Here is a 25749-nt window from a genome sequence, read left to right as displayed (position 1 = left end):
GTGACCCGCAAAGTTCAACACTGCGCTATGTGTAATCTTTCCCGTGGCATTCTGAACACACGTTATCAGCCTGTAACGGTGGTATACGAATCAACACACCCCTAAACATAGCCACGCTCGATCGTACACCACCGTACGATCGAGCGCAAGGGAACGATTTAAACAGTGCGTACCGGAAAAGATGCCCAACGGGAAGAGAAGGTTAGAATAAAAACGACCTGTCTGCATAGGGCGTTTGTAAACTTAAGTGTAATTTCTTCCATAGCGTCATTCGGCACCAGAGTGATCCATTTTGTCGTGCGTTACGCTAAGGACCGTAGTGCAAGTTAGTAAAATTAATAATCACAACACTATTCTGTGTGTGAGTGTGTGTTTTGTTTTTTGCAACTCAAAACTCTGTTATTATCATTAAAAGGGAATCCCCAGCGTGTTCGTTTGCAGTAAACTTCCAATGCTTCCATCATTTGGAACTGTGCTTAGTTTCAATCTACCGTTCGAGCCGTTCAGTTCCCGAATTTCCGTGCTGCAATGGGCTGGCTGCGCAGCTTATCACTTTTAAGGTAAAGTTCCATACTTGGACGGTTTCTACCATCGCCCCACTTGGACGTGTTATCACTTACGGTCTTATGTTCAACTGTTTCCCTTGGTGCAGTGTTTTATTCGCCGGCAGTGTCGTTACTGCTCAGCAGCAGAACTGGAACAGCAGTGGATACCAGCACCACCAGCAAACCGCCACCAGTAAAAACAGCTGGCAGGATTCAAATAGTGCTACTCTCTGGGAGCGGTACAGTTGCAAGGAGTCTAATCCGGTCTACGATTGTGTATTCTGCGATGTGTCCATCACTAGGAATACTTCCGGTGCTTACTTCGGTGAAGTTGAGATAACGCATAACAGCCAGAAAAATCTTACATTCAAAAACTCAGTCGTGAGAAAGTTACCGGAGACATTATTGCGCTCGTTCGGAGAAGTCGAGCTGCTCGATCTGACTGCTGTACAGTTAGAGGAAATCGTACCGAACGCCTTCACAAACGGTATCAACATCCGGGAACTGTATTTAGGCTTCAACGATATTCGTGAATTACCACAGGGCGTGTTTCATAACATGAGCTCTCTCACCAAATTGGCGCTGGACCAGAACAGCCTCCAACGTTTGCCACGGGACATCTTTTCCGGTACACCGAATCTTACTGACCTGTCGTTCGCGAACAACAAACTGCAGCTAATCGATGATAATACCTTCCAGAATGTTAACAATTTGCAGCACCTACTGTTGAATAGCAACAATCTCACCCACTTTGACCTTTCGCTCATTCCGAGCCTTATCGAAGGAAATGTCAGTTCCAACCTGCTTACGACATTAGCAATCCCGGTTAATTTGGTCGTCCTGGATGCCTCGCACAATCGCATCAACACAGTGACGGGCTCAAACAATACAAAGCTCCAGGAACTCTTTTTGCAACACAACAACCTAACAAACATCACGTGGCTTCACCGCTACTCCGAGCTGGTCGTTTTGGATCTTTCGTACAACGAGCTGGAAAGGGTAACGGACCATCATTTCAAGAATTTGTGCCGTCTAGAGCGATTATACCTATCTAACAACCGGCTGGTGGCATTGAACCTGAATTCCTCACCTATCGGAACACTCAAGATACTCGATGTCCGGCATAATCATCTACTGCATGTGGAAAGGAACAAGGATCAGTTCAGTACACTAGCGCAGCTGTATCTCGATCACAACTCGATCGTCACGCTTAAGATCAGCCCCAACCACAAGCTGCAAAATCTCACGCTATCGCACAACGATTGGGATTGCAAAAATCTAGAGCAACTGTTTCAAAATGTGTCCGAATCGGTGATAAATGACAGCGACCAGTACTGTAAGGAAAACTACCAACACAGGCAAAGTTTTTGCTGCAAGGAAAGTGACAAACCTTACCTGGACCGGCTGATACACCACATCAGTTTGGCGAGCGTTGCAGAAAAGCTCCAGCGTGCGGAAGGACGGTGCAGTGCATCGGATGCACTCAGTGGCGTCCAGAATTTGACCAACTTCATGACTCAGCATGGTGGTGGCGTACTATTGCAATCCAGTCCACAGCGCCAGGCAGAACTCAACCAACTGCAGTTCGATGTTAAACAGCTAAAGTACCAACAGTCGCAGCGCGAGCAGCATCTTCAAAGTATGCATACCGATGTCGACAATGCGATGCGTCGCTACCGCGTGACAAAGGTAGGATTGGTGCGCCCGAGCGACAACCTCCGCAGGCTGTTCGAACATCTGAATAGTCGACGTACGTTTAAGGAAGGCGAAACAACAAATCGCCTATCGGAGGCAAACCGCAAAAAACATGAAGTGACATCATTTGAAAAGGAAAACAAAGATCTTGAGACGCTATTGGCCGCGAAGAGGGTTATACTGTTTAAGATCAAGAACGACACGAAGGGCCTAACAACGAGAGTGAAGCAATTGGAGGCAAAAAAGAACAACAACGCACCAGCAAGACAAATAACTAAGTGATGAACCGCAAGCGGGACGCGCTGTTCCGGGTGTGTGCTGATAGCAGGAACATACCGAAGGAGTAATTGGCTTCGAACGTGTTTCTATACTTTTTGCTTTGTTTTCAATAAACTGCTTGAACATCCAGCATCACGAATTACAAGACAAGAATAATAGTTCATATCACATGCGGCGTACACCCGGCCTGGAGCTGGAAGCGAAAAGGTTCGCTTAGATGGCTTTGTTTCACCGACGACGACGTTTTTGGGCAAGTCGCTCAGCTCAGGGAGTCGTTTGCATCGATCCATCAATCCATCCAATTTTCCACCGCCTTCTCCATACGGGCTCGCGTAATTAATTCCGGCGTCGGTGGGCGTACAATCTTTTCCGGCGGATGCAGCACCAGGTGGCAATAGATTGGAATCTAAAGCGAAGATGGGTAGTCACTCACCGTGGCTTTTGTTTGCTGTAGATCAGCTCAAACTTACGTACAGCAGCGACATATCGAACACTGGATGTTCGGCCGGCCGTGGTCGTTCCGGCAGCCTGAAATGTCTACCAACAATCGGTTCCTCCAGCGGTTTCCCTATCTGGTGTAACGTAGCCAAGTATTTCAGCTGTACGCTTCGTGCTCGCCTGATGCCGTCAGACATCGTGTCTTCACGGATGACGCCTCTCGCTTTGCTTTCCATGGAAAACTGCCGGAGCTGCATGCTTGCTTGAGTAGCAAGCCCTGACCGAGCATTAGCGAACGGCGAGTAACAGTCGTGATGGTTGCGTAGCAACATGACAGCCCAATTTGTTGGGTACGATTCATGTATTGGGAATATGAAGCCGTACCCGGGCGGTGAACAGGGAATGGAAGCTTCCGCAGCATTTTAATACACGTCCGTGGTCCGTGGTGGGGATGACAGGTGTATATGGAAATGCAAACGAACTGTGTGAAGGCATTCTATGTAAAAGATAAACAAACGAGCGCTGGTAGCTATACGTTGCTAGGCGGTCTGCGATACCACCTGTATGTAAGGGGATGCGTTACAGGGGTTGTCCGCATTGCTCTACAGCAGGGAATTAGCTGTTTCGGAAAGAAAATGACGATGAGCCAGGATTTTTTCTTTGCAGCAAAACCGTTTCCTACCCACATTTTAAACAACATCCTGAATATGGTATTACAAGCCACCTCCATTTTCATGAAAATCCCCAACCGGATCTTGTTTATGTTCGAACGTTGCCATCGGTTTGGAACTCCGCAACAACTACATTACACTTGTTCAGTTATGTACTTTATGTATACTAACAAAAACACTCTATTAACTGTAATATTCCCTTCAATAATTGCTGTTGGAACACCTGTTTAATTAACCAGTTCCTTTGAATAAAAAAAATAATTTACATAGCTTGCAATAAGAGCTAATGCAAACGCTCAACCAACACACACACACCCGATTTTCAGATTCTTTGCGCTAAACTCATGAGACCATGATTTGGAGCATTTGCAAGGAGCCAAAGTTCGTTTTAGGTGCGTTCAAAAACAGACGATCGTTAGACCAGAATAGAGAGCAGTCGATATCTTGGTACGATCGAGGCTGGAGCAGTTCAATCCAGAGGAGCGTTGTGATGCGAACCAGAGCATAAGATGGACTTCATCGACACCCGCAATCTAGAAGACTTAGCATATCCTGCACAGTCCTCGCAAGGAAACGAGTCTGGGGCTTTGAACTTTTGGAACGATAGAGAAAAGAGAACTTCGGGCTAGCTAAACAGTTTTGAGGATAATTTCGGGATACGGATGGGGAGCATCTCAAGCTATTGAGTTTCAATAGAAGAAGTATCGATCAAGAATTCGACAATAGCTTTGATCACCATGATTATCTCCATCATCAAACGTACTCTGCAGGTTTGCTGTACAAACGCGTTACCGCTTCTCCTATCAGCATCGGGAGGCGTGTAGAAATAGAGTGCTTTCACACTGCATGCATCATCACGCCACGGTCCAAGATGAAGCCGTTTCATTTCCGGATTAGTACTTCAATCACGCTCGCAGCATTCCACCGCCGCGGTGTTCGCGCTTTTTCATCCCAGATGGAAACGCAGTAAATCACTCCCGGAACGCGAACCATATCGTCGCATCCGCAGCCGTGTCCCAGAACGGCCCAGCGCGGCACGAATTATGCGAACCGAAACCCACTAGGAACCGCGAAGATAAATTATTCCTCACCTGCAACTCGCCCCCGCTTGCGGATTGTTTCTTCGCGTATTCTTTGCGCGGCGGAAAAATATACTCACGAGCGGAGCGAGCAGGAAGAAAGAAGACAACACAAAAAAAAGAACGGCCTGGCAGGTCACGCCGGATCGAAGCAAATGTTCTCCACGATGACCCTTAACAGCTGGTCCCATCCACCCCATCGGGGTTGGATTGCATACATCCCACCGGGATGTACGCCTGGAGGCGCACGTGTTGGGGCCATACCCGGCTACGTCCCCTGTCACCCGTGATAAACGAGCCTTAATTATTAATTTTTCACCCAACACCCAGCATTACTCTAGCATCATTAATTATTCGCGCAATGTTCCGTGCGCTTGCTGGAGTGGGGGGGGGGGCAAGTTGTGTGTTGTTGTTTTTTTTGTTTGGAATTGCCGTTGCGCTAGAATGAAACAAATACATGATGAAAAAAAAGGCGGCGGGGGTAAACCAGAAAACACTCACGCATCGCATCCGGCCGGGTGGGGCGCGGGTGAACGAACGAAGATTTCCCGCCCTACAAACGCCCCTAAGGCTCAGCACACGTCTTCGTGGCGGATGATTGAATCTTCCCAACAGCAGGAGAACATGGATGTACAAACCGTAGCGCCACTAAAAGCTCGCGTTTGATGGAAACTAGTGTTCCCAAAAGTGAAGTAAAATCAAATCAGCACATTGCTTGCGAAATGCAACAAAACACAGTGAATGCTAAAACAACAACCACTAACCACTCACAGGCGAACTCCATCTCGTACCGTAATTGGGTTGAAGATGCAAATGGTGGTGTTGGTGGTGCAACTTTGCTTCACGCTTTCCTCGATGCATCTGTCTGTGATGGTTGAGGATCCTCAAAAATGCTATCGCTTGATCATGCAGTTGCTTTGCTGTACACAACAAGCTGCTTTCCCTGCCTTATCTCCGCAGATGCTTCGCCGGAAGTTTCGCGCTGATGCAGTTTGATGTACCAACGATCGATCTGTCGAACATGTTTGAATTTTCCTAACTTAATTTTAACCCGAATGGAGAAAAGTCGTGCTGCGACATTTTTCGACATTCGTCGAGCGTGCGGGCTAAGAGGGCGAGCGAAGGAGATTGATTTTGTCAAGTCTTTCAAAGCGTTCCTGTTTGATTTGTGGACTTTTTTTTCTTGTGCATTCTCGTCTCGCATCCATCTTTGCCGGACGGGCATGCCGGAAAGAACGCATCGTTTATTCACGAGCAAGTATTGGTAAAGGATTTCAAAGAAAAAAAAAATGCTGAAATGTTTCTTCTACTTTTAGGACAGTTACTGCAAAACGGCCTTCATCCTTACCGTCGTGCAGTTATTGTACGCTAAGTACGTGCATTTTTAAACCCATTCCAATGCTCCCCGGCCCCGTTAATTGAAAGAATCGATTCGGATTGCACAAAGTTAATTAAAACTCCTTCCTGTGCGCTCAATACTTCCGAAGCACCCGTCCGAGATCACCACCATCCTTCCAACGCGCCAACGGAATGCCGTGCGTGGGTTGGAACCGAAGCGAATCCAAGTGCAAGAAACGGCACAACCCACCGCCAGAAGGAATCCCAGATTCGACATCTTGTCAGCGGTGTCATCCGGCTGGTGCGAACGAATACCCCCAAAAGCCGCACGTCCTCCACCGTACCCGTCGTTGGGCACATTGTTAAACTGCAAATCGTGGCCCATTATGTCAAGGCTTCGGCACACGGCTGCATGTGTCACCGGGCCCGGCGATGTGCAGGAATTTATTGAACATTTATTGGATTTTCGGTATTCGGTCGAGATGGTTAGTTGGATAAGATTCCGCGTGTGCGTTTGATATTGGATAGCGAGCATTTCGCTTCGTACGCTCCGAGACGAGACGAATAAAAGTACATAAATAAACTCCACTCACACGCGCGATGCAATGCGAGACGAAATTTAAAACTCTTTACCGAGCAAAAATGGTGCAAAAGCAAGGCTGAAAGGAAGCCATCAGAAACCGAAGGTTTCCGGCACCGAAAGTGCATGCACGGTGTGGGAATGTTCGTGTATTAACAAATGGATTCTCCAGCTCAAGCTTTGGCTATGGAGAAGACTTATTGCAAAGTCACATGCAATATTCCCCGTTGCAAGCCAAGGTAAGAGTCCAAAAATTAACCATAACTCGAGGACAAAGCTGTACAAGAAGTGGAATAGTACAATGCGAAGTCTTTAAATTGAACGTGATACGTTAAATGCCATAAAAACCAATTATTACAAAACATACTTACCGTGGCTCACAAGTACTGGGCGTCTCCATGAAATCGGGGAATAATCTATTTGCTGTACTCTGACACAAAATAATACAATCTAAACACACAAGTGGAGCGAATAATCTTTAAAAAAAAAATAGTACTAACACTTGCACTAATTTGATAATATTGTTATTAGTATCAGAGTGGCCTTCACAGAAGACACTGGCATTGCAGTTCCAAAAGGCCTTTTGAGGCATTAAAATGAAACAATATTTTATAACAGAGAAAGCTACTCATTCAGTACGTAAAACAGCCCTACTGCTAGGCAATACCCACAGCACATTAAACGAAATTGATTAAGTTTAAGGTATTGAAATTACAATATTGCTTGATAAGTTTCGTACCTTCGTGCCAGTTTAAGTATAGAAATAGGTTTATCTATTTCAAGCACTAGTATTTAAGAGTCTAAAAACACTTTCACACTAAACACAGGCGACTTCCGACATCTGGGTGTTTGCAGAGCTCAATAAAACCCTTTTTGAGTAGTATCGAGAACGTTAGGGTTTATAAGTTATGAGATAACTGATAGTGTTTTCTTTTAGTAAATAGTTTTAATAAGTATTAACAAAATTCCGTTTTAATAAAAAAATCATAAATAAATCGTATAAGTATGTTATAATAAATCACCTTTGGCAACCTTTGAAATATAGAATTGCTCTAAACCGTTGGACTCAACTACAATAAAGTGCTCTCTTTACAAGCCCCATATTTGAAAAAAAACTCGGAGATACGACACACCGGTGTAAAACATACTGAATATGCTCACTTTCTTGGCGATTCTTCCTTAAATGAGCTGGAGCTTCCAACTACGAAGAATAAACGATCGTAGTGTCTTTTTGAACGAACCGGTATCTCACCCTTCTGCAACCATATCAAAGTTACACACCCTCACCAGACACAGTTTCATTAAATGTCTCGCATAGTGGAACATCTTTGCAAATATACCGCTCCAGAAACTTGTGTGTCTGATGCTAGGCGATTCATTACACGCGCGTTACCATCGAAATTCACACTTTTCCACTCTACAACCCCTCACCCATCCGAAGATACACTACAGTTCCCTATATTAGTAATTTTGTCCGCCCATTCGGTGCCCAGCTTACACTAGAGGCCACACAAACATGGATGGCATATGAAGCAACGCGCCAGGGCAACCGAATTCAACAGCTTGTTTATTAGAAAAGTTTTATTTGTTCCCGTACCACGGCTTCGTGCGCGTGTGTGTACTGTCAATATGTTGCCTCTCTTGCCGTTTACTTCTTATACAAACCATTGTTATCTTTTTTTTTTTTTGCTCTCTTTTCCTATCACAAGCCCTAAGGCGAACATATTAGGAATGTCAAGCGATGTTGCGTCTAAAACTCCCAGGGTCACTACAAATACGTGTCTCATCTTGCTCTCCAATCGTTATTGATTGATTGCTGCCATCCGTGTGTCCACGGATACTGAACCGTCAAGTCGTTACAAAACCAACGAAACCAACTTTGTTCCGATTGTTCGTTTTTTTTGTTGTCAGATCGATGATGGGATACCCGGGATTCTTCCCGCTTTTGAGGCTAAAGGCGCTGATCGATTACGAATCGGCAGCTGGACGAAAGCTGTCCTCCTTCCGACCCAATATTTGACCAGTGAGCCAATACTGGGGACATGTTTCGCCAAAACCACGTTTCCCATCCTACAAATATCCGGAGATTGCCCGAACGGTTCCTATTGTGTTTGTATTCGATTTCTTTCCGACTTCTGGTCCACATTGGGGCTCGGTTGGGAAGGAGGGAAAACAGCTTCACTCCCTCTTTTGCAGGAATCAGAAAGAAAAACTTTCCCTCGGTACAAATGGATAGCATTAAAAGAGCATCAGCGCGACTGGATACGGTACGCTTCTATTCCCAACAATATTCCCGATAAGCCAGTGAAGCCAACCGTCGTCGGTTGCGGTCTACTAACTTTAGGATTTTACCCTACAGGAGGGCCCATGTGTGGGTGCGTTGGTTTTTAAAGTCAAACAAAAGTTGTCATGTTTCGGTAAATAGAACAAGTGTGTTGGATATCCCATACGAGAACTCTGACTGCGCTTCGGAAATATTACTCTAGTTGTAAGTAGGGCTTCAGCCTAATTGCGAGCGTTTTACTTAAAGTGACGCTAGGAATTGTTCAATGTTGTCCACCATACGACAATGTTTTACACTCTTTAATGTACACCTTAAAACATGCCATAAAGTGACAGCAAGTAACGATGCCAGACGAGGATATAATAATTCAAGGATAAGAACTTGGTAGTGTCCAAGAGATGTCGTAACGAGCAGACCTAATACACCTTTCACATAAATCAGTTCAATCTCTGATGCATTTGCTCAGAAAAAACGCATTATATTTTAACAAAATGCATAACCAGTATGATAACGAAGGCTTAAAACCATTGCACTGCAACTTCTGTTTACCATAGAACGGACACAAGCTAACATTACATCCTAACCAAACAGTGACAAGTGTTCCATCGAAGATAAACAGTCAATTCTCACGATCTCCCGTCTCTTCTTCCAGTCGGGCCGGTGTTTTGAATCCCCGGCGAAGATTCGGATTCCGCCCTATCGCAATTGGCGACATTTTCGGTGGACTCGCGTAGATCGATGCTAGCGTTTCGATTTTCCGTTTCGTGGTACTGTTGCCACCTAGCGGGGTTGAATGTTGCAACCTGCTCACTGACCGCTGTAGGTACGGCGTTCCGATGCTGCCGGTGCTAGAGTTCATCAGCAGCTCACCAACACGTTCCTGGCAGCGTTGGAAAAACTGTTCCTGCTCGATCGCATCTAACTGCAGCTGGAATCGATCTCTTTCACCGCGCAGTAGCGCTTCGCGAGGATTTTCAATAAAGGTCGTGAACTCGGTAGCAAACGATTGCGGTATGCCTGGTGTTTGACGGCTGAACGTACGCCACTGTAGGTTAGCTACGCAAAGGATCTTACGCTCCCGGATCACATCGTCATAGGCATACTCGGTCAACCCGTGCCAGAAATTGATGCACAACAAATCCATTGCCGTATCGGCGAGATAGATCGATTGGAACTTTTTCGATTCGGCCGTCCCGACGAGTACAACCACACCGATCGTATCAAACTCCCCGAACGAGGGACGAAAGTTTATGCCATCAATCGTACCGATGGGAGTAATGGTACGAAAAAAGGGCCCCTGATGCACAGATGGAAGTTCGTGTCCTTCTACCAGTGGAACTCTTCTGTACGTACTGGCCTTATGAGCTGTGAGCTGTACATCGTTATTCTTTGTCCCATGAGCTGTCAGATGACTGAACTCGATTAAGCGCTGCTCCTGCAGCACACGGCGTACTTCGTCAATGGGACGCCAAATCGAGAGTAGGAACGATCGTTCCGGCCGCAAGCGATCCATCAGCCGGACTTTAAGTAGAGCCGTAACCGTTGGACGACCAACATTCTTATCAAGCTGAGCCTTCACTCGCCGATTGATTTCATTCTGCAGTTCTTCCTGTTTTCGCTGCTGGAACTGTTCTATCACAAGTTGTTGAGAGTGTGTAAGTTCGATCTGAAATAAAAAAAAGCATACTTCAATTGTCACATTGGACGATTGTAACAGTCGCTTACATCGAGAAACGAAACATCGAGCCCATTTTCAAGACACTCCTGTAGTTCAGCGGTTGTTGTACTCTCCGTCACACGGATGTTTTTGTTCAAATTTACAGCCGCCCGTTCCCGTTCAATTTCTTCCTGCACACGGTTGTACAGTTTGTGCAACGTTTCCAATTGGTTCGCATCGTTCCTTCTGCTGTGCCTTAGCTGCATGCGCTCCGATCGTAGAACCGATCCTTGCGCATCGTTGGAAGACTTTTCTACATACATCAGTGGATACACTCGGACGATGATCGCCCGAACACGAGCGATCAAACCACCCCGTTCGTGGATGGCGTTGCACTCGATCGAGAACGGTACTGGACATCGGAAGTAACCCAACTTCACAGACCATCGGGCTCGTCTCGTGCAATTAGTACAGATTTTTAACCGCACGTCCTGCGGTATTTCTTGCGGCGAACAACCATCCTTGTGGTTTAACAGTTCCCCACCCTGAATCATTAGTTTGGTACCGATCGCAATTTTACCACAGCGTACAGCCTCCGCTAGTGGAGGATCAATCTCGGTACGCACACTGTACCATCCGTCGGAGAGTTCCAGTTCCGTGCCGACCGGTCCAACATTATGAAACACGTTTGCAACAAACAGCACCATTCGACGGCTTGGAATATCATCTTTTTCGAGCATTTTCCTCAAAGCCGGTCGTCGTGCGGAATCGATTTCTACATAATATCGATACTGCAACTGGTGGAACACATTTTCCGGCGATAGGGCACCCTGGAAGTAGGTGCTAAAATTACGCTCCAAAGCACTCAGTTTGGTCACGATCCAGCGCCATCCGTTTTCGATCCATCCTTGTGGCACGAGTCGAGGATCAATGCCAGGCGAGGCGAAAAATGAATGCTTGAACTCTTCCACTCCAAGCGTTGAGTTGGCATCCATCAGTAAGTAACCTTCTTTTCCATTCGTTCCAATGGAAATACCAGTTGCGTTGCTATTACTAAAGGTTTCCCTATAAAATGGAAGATTAGAACCTTTTTTAGCACCTTTTTTAGTACATTACACCCACATCTACCTACCCATAATAATCTGCCACATTGAAACGAAACTGCATAACATTTTCCTGGGTCACATTCATCGTACGAATGGATGTTTGTGCTAACTGGGGACCGTTTCCTTCTACGAACTCCTTCAATCCAACACGATCCTTTTGTAATTTTTTGCTACAAAATTCGAACAATCGTGGTTTGCACGCATCTTCCGGTTTACTTTCGATGTACTGCAGCTGTTGCTGTAAAGCTTCCCTGCGTAGCTGTTGTACCGCTTCTGGTGGTTTAAGGAAAGTTGGCGCAAGATTCACATTCGATTCATCCGACGCAGGAAGGTTAGGTATGATCTCCGTAAAACTATCATCCCAATCGGAACCGGTCAGCTTGGTAGGAGGTTTGATTGGTTTCGTGTTGGAGCATTGCTCAAACTTAGAAAGCAGCTTATTATGCTTCCTTCCGACCGTTTGTTGGCCAGCAAATAGTTCCTGAAATTCGTTATCATCGAGTTGTGCAAAAAATTCATCCACATCTTGTGCGGATGTTGATTCACCCGTGGGCTTCCCGGATACTTCGGACGATTCCGCTTTTTTCGTGGCTATAATCGGTGCTGCTGGTGTGCTAGTTTGAAACACTGGCTGAAGATGATTTATGCGTTGTTTCTTCGTTGGAGTTAGTGTCGGTTCTTCATCCGAAAGTGATAGCTTCCGTTTACGACAGTTTTCATCTTGATCATTTGCGACTTCCAAATGCTTTGCCTCGGTAGGGCAACCGTCAGTTGGAGGAATAAGATCTTTGTCTTCAACATCTAATTCATTCCATAGTTGTTTCGCCTTTGCAAGAGCATCTGATGATACCGATATGCGAGCTCCACTTGCACGATTGAACATAGGAAACGAATGCATTCCAACCGATCTTGAAGCGTCGTGAGCAAGCACATTTTTCTCGGCAAAATTTACCAGAACTTTTTCGAGGGATTGTTTATTCGATACCGTAGCATTGGTTCCAGATTCTGAGATTTCGTTGGGAATCATCTCATTTTCATCTTCAATAAACATTTTCTTGGCATTTTCTAATGCTTTCAGCGACACGGCAATTGTACCACCGCTTGCTGTGTTAAAGCCACCCGTGAAAGCTGCAACATTACTGGCAATGTTTTCTTTATCGACCATTGCATCTGTCTCGTGTTGGTCAAACGCTATTTGTGCCTTTTCAAGGGCTTCCTTAGAAACAGTAATTGAGCTACCACCCGCTGTGCTGAAACCTCCACCGAAATTAATTCGTTTCGTTTCATCATCCTTACGCTCCGCAGCAGAATGAACATCTTCCAATTCGGCGAATATTTTGTGTGCTTTTTCGAGTGCAGTTTTGGATGCAGAAATCTTGCTACCACTAGCAATACTAAGCCCTCCATTGAAAGATCCCCCATTATACGGTAGGTTCTCTTTGTCCACACTCAAGTCGTCTTGGTCAAATAAATGTCGTGCCGTTTCTAGAGCAGTTTTGGAGACTGTTATTGAGGTGCCACTAGCTGTACTAAACGCTCCTACAAAAGCGGATCTGATGTTTCCTTCAACGATCTTTCTGTGGCATTGTATAGATTCTTCATCTGCTTGTAATTTGTCTGGTATACTCTCGATATTGCCACCTGGCACATTAGCATCTCCGTCAGTGTCCGCCATACGCTCAATCTCATCAAAAGTTTCGCGTGCCTTTGCAAGAGCTTTGTTCGAAACGGCAATCATATTGCCATTGGCTGTTATAAAACCTCCGCCAAATGCGGGTGGTTCGATCGATTCAATAGTTGGCACATTTTCGAAGCTTTTAGCTTCTTCTTCGGCAAACATTACCTGGGCACTTTGTAAGGCCTTATCCGATACAGATATCTTACTACCACCGGCAGTACTGAAGAAACATTCGTGAAATGGAACTACGTTTGGGGTTGTGGTTTCACCCTCCATTTTCGATTCTTCCTCATCAAACGTTTTCTGTGCCATTTCGAGAGCTTTCTTCGAGACGAATATAGAATTGCCGCCAGCAGTACTGAATCCTCCGGTAAAACCAGCTCGACTAGGCTCGATAAATGTCCGTTGATGTTCCTTTTCCATTGTCGATTCATCCAATACTTTCTGTACCCGTGCAAGGGTCTCCTCCTTCGACACAATCATCGATTTGCCGCCAGCTTTACTAATAACAGCTGTTGAATGTGGCTCAGCTTCCACTGATTCATTTTCTTGATGAAGCTTTGCTTCTTCTTCGGCGAACATGCTCTGAGCTTTTTCCAGAGCCTTTTTCGATATAGCAATCATATTTCCACCAGCCGTACTAAATCCTCCACTGAAGGGTGTATTCGTAGGTAGTGCATGATTTTCGTCCATGAACGTTATCATTGACGTTTTAGTGGCGACGGGTGCTTTGAATTTGTTTAAACTCTTAAGATCATTCGTGTCCATACTTTCCGCTATCGGTTCTTCTTGTGCTACAAACTGATTGCAAAAGGATTTTACAGCAGGAATAAGACACGCCTCTTTCAAATTCGATTGCACGATAGGTAAAGCAATCTCATCAGTGTTTGATGAAATCATACTCTTGTGGACTAAATGTATTTGATTGTGTTTATGCTCAGCCTCCACTTCAGCAAACATAGCCTGAGCTTTCAGTAATACTTCATCAGAGTCATCTATCGAAGTACCATCAGGTATTTTGTTGAAGTTGAGCAGGGAATCAACTACCCCAGTAGTTTCCGGACTGATTCCTCTTTCGACAGGATTTGTTCTAGCATCTGAATGGGTTCTTAAAGGTTCCTTCTGCTGTTTGTCCACCGAATGATGTGCTAACATGAACAGATCTTCATCATCTTCCAGCAGTTGCTCCATGGTGATTGGTTCTTCAACACTGCCCGCGTTTAGCTCATCTGCTGCGTGTAAACTTTTATCATCCATCTCGCTCAAAGAGGTAAAATTTAAACGAATAGTCTTGGGAGAACATGATCTATCTGATGGCAACGAAATAGGAGAAGCAAATCCGTAAAATGATGACTCCCGATCGAGAGAAGTCGATTTGTTTTCCTTTCGACTGTTTCGTTCCCCGCATTCTCTGTCCTGGCTCGTACCTGCTTGCGAAAAGAATGCGGAAAGTTGCGTAAGATTTGCTTGAATAAGGACACTTTCGTTCAGAGCCATCCCATCCATCGAAACGTCACAGTCGCTATTATCGGTTGTATTGTGTACGGTGGAAGTTCCAGACTCATCGTCACTCAACGGTTGGCCTTCCTTGGACGAATCATCCGTGTCGTAGCTTAACCGTCGTGCTAGCAATTTCTCCTTCTTTTTCTGCTTCCTTCGCCCGTACTGTCGACAACTCAGGTCGCGCTTCACGGGTTTTGGTGGACTTGCGATTAAATCACGCAACTGAATTAATCTTCTTCGCAAATTTTCCGATTTGATGATGGAAAAATCGACCTCTAATGAGCACTGTTCGCTTTCATCAAGCGTAAAATCATCCAATATTGTTTGTACTATGGTACGGGTACTTTTTGCTGCATCTAGATCTACAAAAACAGAAGAATATTATAATGCAGAATCATAATGTAGAATAAAAAGCATGTACCTTTCAGCACGGTTGAAGGTGTTTGATCATGATCATAATTGATGAATAGCTCTGTAGGGGTTTTATTATCAGCACAGTACGGTGCTTTATCAGTGATCGGATTTGATTGCGGATTAACTTTAGCAGACCCCGTCAACAGTTCAGCGGCCTCGAATATATCGATCATTTGTGTGTCGATCTCCATCTGGGTGAAACTATAATTATGCGGTTTTGTGGCTTCTTGTGGGTTCACACTTCCACTTTTACAACTGGCTCCAGTTCGTCTGGCTAGTTCGCCCACTGTTAAGAACGCTTCATTGGAAGAAGCAATGAATTCACTTGATGGAATGTGACCCAGTACCTGTACGGAGCTAGCTTTTTCCAACAATATAGCAGAAGCCAATGGGTTTGCTTTTGCCGTCTTTACTTCATCGATATTTTCATTATAGTAAAATGTGGATAGTTTACGCTTGCATGTTTCACTTTCAGTTACATCCATATACGCACTAGTAGACATCTCCGCTAGTTGTTCGCACGATGATTCTTCGATGAAACTTTCACAACCCACTGTTTCTTTGGATCGTTTAAACACTGAGCCTAACTTGCGACGGAATTTCTTGCGCTTCACTGCAACGGGACTTGCCGGCACTTCCTCCATTATATAGCCTCCAATAACTCGGCGCAGTTTTTGGAATCGTGCTGTGTTTTGTTTTCGTTGTATTCTCGCAAGCCGCCAAAAAATTGACGTTTCTTGTGTTTTGACAATTTGCAATAAATTTCGAGCAAAGCTGCTCGAAAATTGATACTGCTCGAAATATTAACACGACGCAAATTCAAATCGTACGTTAAGTGGTATAAAGCTGGAAATTATAAATGCAGAAAGGAAAATAATAACTGCCAGCACTGCGACCAGCTGCACGTGTTATTTATTTATTTGATATAATTGTAACGGCGCTTAGTCGTATTATCAGTCCTATAATGATTGCAGAAAGTTTAAATGCCTCAAGGCATTTCCACCTGGTCTATTGCCTTATCCCGGGCATGCTCGATTGAGATACTACCACCAAGATCTGTGCCGGTGGCGGCTCCATGCCGGCTTGCGCCATGGATATAACCATGAGGTTATATTTTTTTTTTAACTCAAACAACTTTTAAAATGTATATTACTACAAGTTTCGTACTTCATTTGCTTTTAAAATGGATTGAAAATTTATGTTGTGAGCAACATGATTTTTACACGATTTGCTATTCGTACACTTTATTACTACAAGCATATATGGGTAAAACATACATTTTGTATGGAGAATAAACTTTAATAACTAAACCATTTATAACTTCACTTCTACTTCTACTACTTTTCATATGCAAAAAATGGAACATAAAAGAAATCCTTGGCTTTGCATATTATACAATCATGACAAAATTTCAGTTACTCTGCGCTAGCAAAAGCTTATTCCAAAGGTCAAAAATATTTTCTTCCAATCGACTGATCGACATAAAACAGAAGATTAAATTTATTAAGTCACCTGCAAACATCCGCTAAAGAAAACTTCAATTTGCTTACCTCACGCTCGCCATTCACCACATAAAAACAGCAACAATTTAAGCTGCAAAAAACACGTGCTAGTTATTCATTTAAAAATAAAATAAATCCAACGGCAGATGTTACTGCCCAACATTATCCGGGCCCGACCATGTGTGTGAATGCGTATGGAAAGCTACACGGTCAGTGCAAAAGTTGCATAATAAGAAGCATTTTGATTTTCTACCTCATCGAACAGAAGCCGCACACGGCAGACAGTTGAATTGCGGCCCACATCAGCCACCGACAGGAATAATTAAGCGAAGACGCACAGCTTAGCACCTGGTGGCACATGCATATTAAGTTCATTAGTGAATGCATCGAATGTCACCCTCTGGCGTCCCCTGCCCGCGATAAACCAGCACACCGTGCAACCGTGCAATGCCGGTAGCAACACGAGAAGAGATCACGAAACGAAAGAAACCACCAACCAAGATCCTCCCAACTGCCAGCTGCTTGACGCTCTCGGACGGACGGAGATTTGGGCAAAAGCCAAAATAGGACAGAAACAAAACAAAACAACAGCAAGCTATACGCGAAACCAGATCAAAATAACAACAATCAACCGGAGGCTAAGGAGAATGAAACATAAGCAACAAGAAACACGCCAGTGGAAGACATAAAATACGCGCACGGTGGATCATGTTTTTACTGTCGGGACTGTAGAACACCTGTCCCAACGATGCGGTGTCTGTGCCTTTGTAAGTGGTTCACGAAATCTTTCAAAATGACGTGATAAGCATCATCATAAGCTCTCACATTCGAATCCATGCACTATACATCTGCTCGGTTGTGAATAAATTACCATATGCTGGGATACAGGTTTTCGCTGATGCTTATTTGTGAATTTAAACCTTTTTTTAAATAAATAATGCATCCTGGAAAGGAGTAAGACTATTGTAAAGGTTGAAGTTACTTCAAATTACTTCAATCTGAATCATCAGTAAAGAGTCACTCAAATCAAGAGTCAAGAGTCAACTCTAAAAAATGTTTATGAATCTTCAAAGATCGGAGAATCGTAAAAGCTTTAACAAGAATATTTGAATATTTTTTTTAAGTTTTAAGCTCCTAATAAGTTATGCACATTTAACGGTTCTAATCGGTGAGAAAGTCACCCACTAATACTCAACCACCTGAACTACGAATAAATCTACAAATTGTCAACCCCAAAACACAACTCGATAGCTCCGTTTGCCTATGTCATTGAATACTAGCAGGAATAATGTAATCTGTATCGATTTTTTTCTAGATGCTAAACACATAAAAAAACATCCAAAATCCTTGGAGATTCAAGAATCTTCGAGGAAGTATCTCTATTATTCTTGAATCTATGAGGACCCTTTGAACATTTAACAATCTTCCGAGTGGAGATGCGAAGTCACTCATTGCGCTTTATTCCGAATAATGATGCTGAACCCGACACAGCAAACACTAATCGAATTTGACGCAGTTAAAGCGCTTCCATTTACAATACGATTTAAAACAACCACCATCCCGTTTAGTCAAATAGACCCCGGACAGCCACAAAGCACATTATGCCGCGAAATAATTATCACCAAACACAACGTTTGTGGTTTCCACCCGGGTAAATCTCATTTTACAAAAGCCCGTTTTTTCGCACTCTCCCGGAACTACTAAAACCTGAACGCCACCCAGTGGTATCGGTTGAAATGTAATGAAATAGTGCCGAGCTTTAACAACCTCTGCGATCGGACGGGTTGGGAAGGGTTCCCGATCCGATCACCACCGACCATGGGGTTTGGTCAGAATGAATAATGCAACCTAAATCAAAGCTCGATTGATACAAAATGTATAAACCACGTGGCGACAATATACAACCGGGTCGGGTTACAAAACCGACTACTGCAACATTCGATTTATGCTGACATGCAGACACTCGCACACGCATGACGAATTCATGGCGGCATGGAAAATCGGAACTGCACACTCGGTGAAGCGTTTGATTCGTACGCGATTTATGTGCCCTCAAAGCTTTCAGTTTTTGTTGAAAAAGAAGGATAAAAAACACGGTACACAATTTGTGTGCTCTGATGTACACACGAAAAAAAAAACGTACAAAATGGTTCCATAATTTACTAACAAGCTCTACCGTCTACTAAATCCGCATCGGCACAATTCCGACAAAAATGAAGAGAAAATAAAACAAAAGCATCATTACACATGCAAACCCCCACACGCCTTATCTCTCCGATTGGACGTATTGTTCGATAAAGCTGCAAACATACGGCTTTTACCGTTTAATCCTGCACTCTAGGGCACCTTACACGGGAACCATCTTGTGTATGGGCAGAAACAATCTGCACAAAAGAAGTTAAAGGGGCGTAATAGGATCATATTCCTGCCCTGAGCCAGGCATTGAAAGCACGGTAGCGGCAGGCAGGGCAAGCAATCTTCAAGTGCTTTCACTTAAGAAAGGCCTTAAGAAGAAAGCGAACCCTTTCTACACCCCAAATCTTCCACACACGGCGATGAAGGGCAGGTTTGCTGTTATCGCTCCTTAAACCGTCCGTTTTCCGGTCGGAAAATCCCTCCGTAATTGAAAAGGATAAAGTGCAATAATGAAAGTTTGAAACACACACACACACACACACATACACACCAACGGGGAGGGCAAGGTATGCCAAACGGTCCTGGTACCGGTGTACGTGAGCTCATATCGAATTGGTTACTTCCGAACGGTGGCGCCCTGTAAGCACATCCCGTCACTCCAAACGCTCGTTTCTTTTGGGCCGGGAAACACACATATTTTCACTTGATTTTCTGCACATATTTTGTTTCGCACTAGCGTTGGACCGGTACCGTAAGTTCTTCATCTTCGTCCAGCAATTCGGAAACCATCCAATTATCAGATTATTGTGTCAGTGTTGTTCTGTTTTTTTTTTTGCTTTGCTTTGGGGCACACCATGCTGTCTCGCTTATTTTACCCTTTCGAAGGCCGTCTGCAACATCCTCCAAGGCATTCACGGGGCTGCCGATCGGGGCTGCAGGGCAGAGAAGGGAAGAAGAAAACACGAACACTAACCAGATGTCACGAGATTGGCCGGTACTGCGGCAAAGGTCCTTTTTCGATTGTATTTTCATATTCCATCTTTCTGCTACCGTTGTTTGGTATTGCTGTTTTCTGCTTGTGCATCATTTTTCCATTTTTTTGTTTTGGATTCTAGAACATTTATACTTCTGAGCAAATTAGATTGCTTCTACTTTTCTAAGTATTTTCTTCATTTTTAAAGATATCAGAGAACATAAATATCTTATATGTATTATAAATTATAAGCTTAAAAAATTTAAATAGTTTGAATTAATTGAAAAAAAAAATCCATACTTATTCCGTAGTGATATTATTTCTATAAAAACAAGCGATTAAAAAGACAACAGAAAACGTTTCAGTGAATCGTTTTGACCCACAAAGTTTACCTTTCCCGCCTTTAAGTATGCAATACCCATGACAAAACAGTCCCATAAACTAATGCAACTCGTTTTGAACTTTATTCTTTAATGTATTCTTTGCTGAATTTGGTTTTCTAAATTAATAGCCAACAATTTAACAAGAACAGAACATCACGCTTTGGTTGCGCAAAGTATTTCATGACTATGATCGTTTGCGGATGGAAAAAAGTAATTGCTTTCCTTACCTCTCGGTGCTGTAAGTAATGAAAAGAGCAGGAACCATCGGATTACTCGTTAATAGCAATTATTGCATTGTATGTATTTGAAAATGGCTATGAAACGCGGTATGAAAAATTAAGCCATCTTCTACCAACTCGAAATTGTTTGTACACGTGTACTCAATTTTCCATTGCCAGCTCCTCCGCCAGATCCGGAATGTTTACAACGGGTTTACGGCACATATCGAATTCCGAGCAGATAACCCCACTCCGCGAGGTAAAAGGAAACACGAATAAAGTGGCCCCTAATAGAGCCATCCCGGAAGCCGGCGACCCGGGCGAACGATGGCTCCGGTAAGGAGAGGTCAGTTGTTCAAGCGGCCAATTATATAAATATAAAAGAAGTTCGCAAAAATGTTGCGAGGAGCGACGGCCAGAGTGGAGCGGCCGAGTGGACAATGGAGCTAAATAAACAGACACATTCCGAGCAGCAGATGAAGCTTCGAACTGTGGCAGAAACTTGAAGATGAAATACACAACAACGAAAGAAAGAAAATATGATGATAAAAAAAAACATTACACAAATACCGTACCGGGGTTCCCTTCACTTGCCAAAGAATGGCGCATCGTGAAAGAACCGACCACTGATGCTTACTCGCAAGCCGTCAGGGTAAATGGTAATGGCAAGAAGGATGAAAAACTTTGCGCCAGTTGCAAAATGTAAGAAAAAATGATTCCTGAGACACAGCCACCCAGACCCGCCGGGGAGGAAGCGGGTGGATTTAATTTGTTGCAATAAAGTTTAAATTAAATTAACTCATTTTGTGGATCATTTGTGTCCTTAAGCAGCACGAATGGGGCGAAAAAGAAAGGACCGGTTGTGGGCCACACCACCGTTACTCCGCACCGACACAATCAGCGCCGTCTGATGGTACATGTGCTCGTGTTGTACGATCTCCCTTCCATTGCCGCGTGATGGCCGCACGAGAAGCGTAAAACGCTTGACACGCTGATTAGAGGATTATGGGGCGTGAATTAAGTAAAACGCTTAGGCTTACATCCACCGCTAGCATACGGTGGCACGGATGGTAACACTGCAGGTAGGACGGTTGAACGATACCGAAACGACTCCTAACGACTTCTGGAACGACAATGAACACGCTAACTGACTCGGTCGCAGTGCAAGCAGTGACTGCAAAAAAATAATGGTGAACATCGTTGAGGAAGATTCTGTAGCAAATTGTCATTCGGTAGACAATTAGGCGACAAAGTTTGATAAAAGTTAGCAAGTGTCAGATGGAGATTTGATTTCCGCTCTCACTGACACGTGAAGACGTTTTGGTAAAGGGATTTTTGGGGAGTTTACTTTTGCGGCCATATATGGATTACTGAATTGTCAATTGTAACGGAAAAAGTTAAATAACTCAATGGACATTCATGTTCATAGGAGACAAACTCCGGCTTTGAACGGTTAATTTGTTTTTCGTTTTTACTGCAAAAACTCCTTCGACACCATGTTTGTTTGCAAATTGCCCTGCTCAAGGCGTTCAATCATCCCAAACGGAAAAAATCAACCCGCTTTTTCGCTCTGTCTAACCAACAATCAAACCTGCCAAAGCGACAAAGTGTGTTGGTTTTTCTATTTCGAGTGTACATTGCATAGATTGCATACTTTGCGGCGTATAATAATGTATATGACTCACACATTACCTATGGGTAAATGAATAGTAGCTCTCAGGAAAAGCTAAAATTGTGATAAAGTTTCACAGCAAAATGTCAATCATGTGTCCATTGGAACAATGACGGTGAAGTTTACAATTCGCTTATTGATAAACATTTCAGTTTGGATCTACCATAGTGGATAACAAGTCACCCATAGTCCGCTGATGGTATAATCTGCAAGCTTTCACTGGTTGCCTTCAATCACATAGAAAGCTGCAAACCAAACGCTGAGGTTACGTCCATTCCAAGTTAGAATCTGTTGTACAAAAACACTATCATTCTACGCTTTTGATCGTGTTTCTTACACCATCTTATGCTTTGCGTGCTATCAAACTGCCATAAACCTTAAGATATATATAAAACTCTTTTATGTGCCGTTTTCATCTTCCCCCTTCAAAATCTTGGACAACACATTGTTTCATGACTCATAATTATTTCAAATCATACAAGCCTGCCCAGCCATATCCGCATGCCGGAAACAACTGGACAAGCTGACGCAACGAACCGCATCCCTAATGCCCAGACCGCAGTCGTTATTTTACGACAAATAAAACTCTGGGCTACCCAAGTTTTCCCTTGCTTGTGGAAAGTTTTTGCAACGATTCATCCTTTGCTGTGCAAACAAAGTTGAAAATTATACAGCTTCTTGCTGCACGGTTGGAGTGGTAACAAGACGATTGCAACAGATGTGTTGGCCGAATTTATTACCGAAACCGGAGCTCAATGATAATCGAATTGTACAACAAGCACAATTAATATTTCGGACGTGTTTGTACCTTGTACCGAGAATGTTGGAGCGTTGATGAATTATATGATACCTTGAGGGATGGAAATACTATGACACTATTTTTGGTAAGTAATGTGGACATATTGAATGAATTGTCATCCCATTATCAAACCGTGTGATATTCAATCAAGCGAAAAGTTTAATTTCCATCTCAAAAAATACCTCCTCTCATCGCGTCAGTAACAACGAGTTCTAGGATATGTTACAAGTGCCAACCAGCGAAACCACTCCTCCCGTTAGCTACCACCTGCCGCTATCAGCAACAAACTCATCCAATCTCATTAACGATACCCTCTCCCCCTCTTCCCATTCCATATCTTTCGTTAGCTTACTGCCTCACCAGCCGAATGGTCATTTCGTACGGGTGCAGTCCGAGACTCACCGTACATACGATCGGCCCGTATCACCCCGGTTCGATCGAGACCATCTTCCATCTGTGATGAAAAAACATGGTCCATAAATTTCACCTCATTGCATCCTTCGTGAGAAAAGGGACCTTCAGCTGATTACCACCGGCAGACAGAGGGAGCTTTTTCTTGTTTCAACACATACCCCATATATTTCAAGGAAAGAAAGTCCGGGAATGGGCCGAGTGTTTGGCCATTTGTCGTTAAATTTTAAGACGAATTTGGGGCACTGCAAAATTGAATCCGGCTGGCAACCTTCGTTTTGGAGAAAAAGGGAGAGAAGCTCCTGATAAAGGGGATTTTACCCGGAGCCCGGTTTGTGTGAAGCAGCCGAAAAGGATATTCGTTAGACTTGATTTGCTGGCTGGCGGCTACCGGGCTACTTCCAGTCATAAATTCTGATGCCTGCCCTTCACGGATAGCGTACCGACCATATATCGTGCCGAAGAGTTTTCGTTCTTCGAAAGTATCGGTGCACAATGAAGTGGAACCGACTGGAAAAGGGTGGGATTTGCAATAAAATTCATCATTACCTGCATTATCGCACACGAAAGGTGCTAGATGCCCCGTCATTTAGTGCTCGAGAGTTCCCTGCCGCTGCGTGCAAGTGCGATGCGGATCGGATTGATGTGGTGAAATGGCGGAAGGTAAATTGCCCGTTCCACGATTCACGGCACGGAGCTTCAAGGAGAATAAAAGTGAAAATGAAATTTAAGCTATTTAAGCCATGCATTTCACAGCGTGTTCGTTAATGCACCAAAAAGAGTAACGTAAAGTGAGAAATTATTTTTGTGCACCCTTTAAACACTGAAAGAAAAGCTTTCAAGCTTTCATTAGACAACATTTCTACCCCTTTTATCCAAAAACCCACACACACAAACCCTGCTTAACGTTAATTTCATTTCCTTCAATTCCCACGAAAACGGCCACGTATCGAACATTTGTCTCGCAAGCTGCAAACGTTCACATGGAAGTGCAAATTATTCGCCTAAGTGCAGCTGTAGACTACGTTCGCGTACGGTTTCATTTTGGGGTGAGCTTTTGTTCCTCCTGTTCTTTGATACAGTTTCTGTTTGCAGGGGTGCTTTTTCCGGCGCTTTGCAATTTGGTTTCCCGTTCGAGAGGGAAGAAAAAACAGGAAAATTCTCCTAAATTTAGCAACTATCTCCCGAGATCCCCTAGCGCTTTCACACCCAGCCCCTAGCTCTCCAGATACACACATCCACACTTACCAGCTGCGTGGATTTAGAGACGAACAAAATGCATTCAATCTACAACGCACTCAGCATTCGAAGATTGCACGAGGTTAGGAAAACTTTAACTCTATCATCTTGTTTCCAGTGTATCTGAGTATTGTTGGGATTTGCTTTCTATTTTTTGCTGTCGCTAGGGTAAATTTGATTTTTCCATCTCGAGTGAAATCCTGTAAGACTATACAATGGAAGTGGTACGGTTTTGATTGATTTTCTGCTTGCAAGTTGCAGCGATGTGGGGTTCATGGGTTCCAGTGGCACACAAAGGATTCAATCAAGAAGAGATGTCGTTACATTTAAGTTCGGTGTTTTGTGGGGAAGGCGAGGTCTTGGAAAATGCATTTCCGTAAACGCAAACCAAGATCTGTAATGGTCATAATGCTTGTTTGTGAATTATAAGCACCAACGACTACAAGCGAATACTTCAGGTATTGTTATGGAGCAAGCTGTAAAGTAATACATTGATAAAATGCTAATGGTGACAATTCCAATTAAGTGTAACGAAAAATCTTCAACGAATCTTCACTCCATTGCTTTCCCATTAAACATTTTATTCATACTTCATCACCATATGAAAGAGTTATCATTCAACACAAAAGCCAATTGTGAACCGTGGATAACAAAACAATTAAATAAAACTCATCCTAGCATTCGTGTCTTTCTCACCTTGTGCAAAGAATATACGTAAGTGAATTTCCTTAACGTTTAATTTCACTTCCATTTTGCCAAACAAACGTAAATGACGACCGGTAAACGTTCTAGGCAATTATCGCTTATCGTGCTCCAATGCGCGCCTCGCTCTGACATGTATCAATCAAACCTGTCGAACCATATCCGGGGGGGGAACAGAAGGGCGAAGGACGTGCAGGACGACCGTGGAAAGGGCGTACCGTTTGGAGCTTTCCATTTTGTGTGAGGTGCCAAATAAAAGAAGCTGGGTGGCAAAATGTGTAACGGGGCACAGTTACTGGAGCATGATTGATGGTTTGCTTATGATCCTTTTCACTGCCTATCGGGGTAGAAATGTCAAGTACAAAAGTCACCCACCCGATGGTACCGGAATAGAGGCACACGGTGAGTGTGCGTGCGTGTGTGGGATGGTAACAGAAATGTCAAAAC

The 25749-nt window shown here is 43.8% G+C and overlaps 3 protein-coding genes across 3 annotated transcripts; 1 reads left to right on the top strand and 2 right to left on the bottom strand.

Moving 5' to 3' along the window:
* The first annotated feature begins 528 nt into the window (after window positions 1-528).
* LOC128713202 (leucine-rich repeat protein soc-2 homolog) lies at window positions 529-2522 on the top strand. The gene is made up of 2 exons (XM_053808063.1): window positions 529-560; window positions 653-2522. Exons 1-2 carry the CDS (start codon window positions 529-531, stop codon window positions 2520-2522), a joined length of 1902 nt encoding a protein of 633 aa, XP_053664038.1.
* A 286-nt stretch (window positions 2523-2808) lies between these two features.
* Window positions 2809-3154, bottom strand: LOC128715269 (WD repeat-containing protein on Y chromosome-like). Its single transcript, XM_053810151.1, has 2 exons — window positions 2990-3154; window positions 2809-2925 (listed from the first exon to the last, which is right to left on the bottom strand). The coding sequence occupies exons 1-2, from the start codon at window positions 3152-3154 to the stop codon at window positions 2809-2811; spliced, it is 282 nt and encodes a 93-aa protein (XP_053666126.1).
* A 6374-nt stretch (window positions 3155-9528) lies between these two features.
* Window positions 9529-15911, bottom strand: LOC128714582 (breast cancer type 2 susceptibility protein-like). Its single transcript, XM_053809455.1, has 6 exons — window positions 15275-15911; window positions 14224-15215; window positions 13849-14097; window positions 11699-13740; window positions 10635-11631; window positions 9529-10575 (listed from the first exon to the last, which is right to left on the bottom strand). The coding sequence occupies exons 1-6, from the start codon at window positions 15909-15911 to the stop codon at window positions 9529-9531; spliced, it is 5964 nt and encodes a 1987-aa protein (XP_053665430.1).
* Window positions 15912-25749: the final 9838 nt, after the last annotated feature.

Source organism: Anopheles marshallii, chromosome 3 (genome assembly GCF_943734725.1).
Source record: "Anopheles marshallii chromosome 3, idAnoMarsDA_429_01, whole genome shotgun sequence".
Classification (NCBI taxonomy): Eukaryota; Metazoa; Arthropoda; class Insecta; order Diptera; family Culicidae; genus Anopheles; species Anopheles marshallii.
Note: the sequence above shows the minus strand (reverse complement) of the source record. Positions and strands in the feature narration are given on the sequence as shown.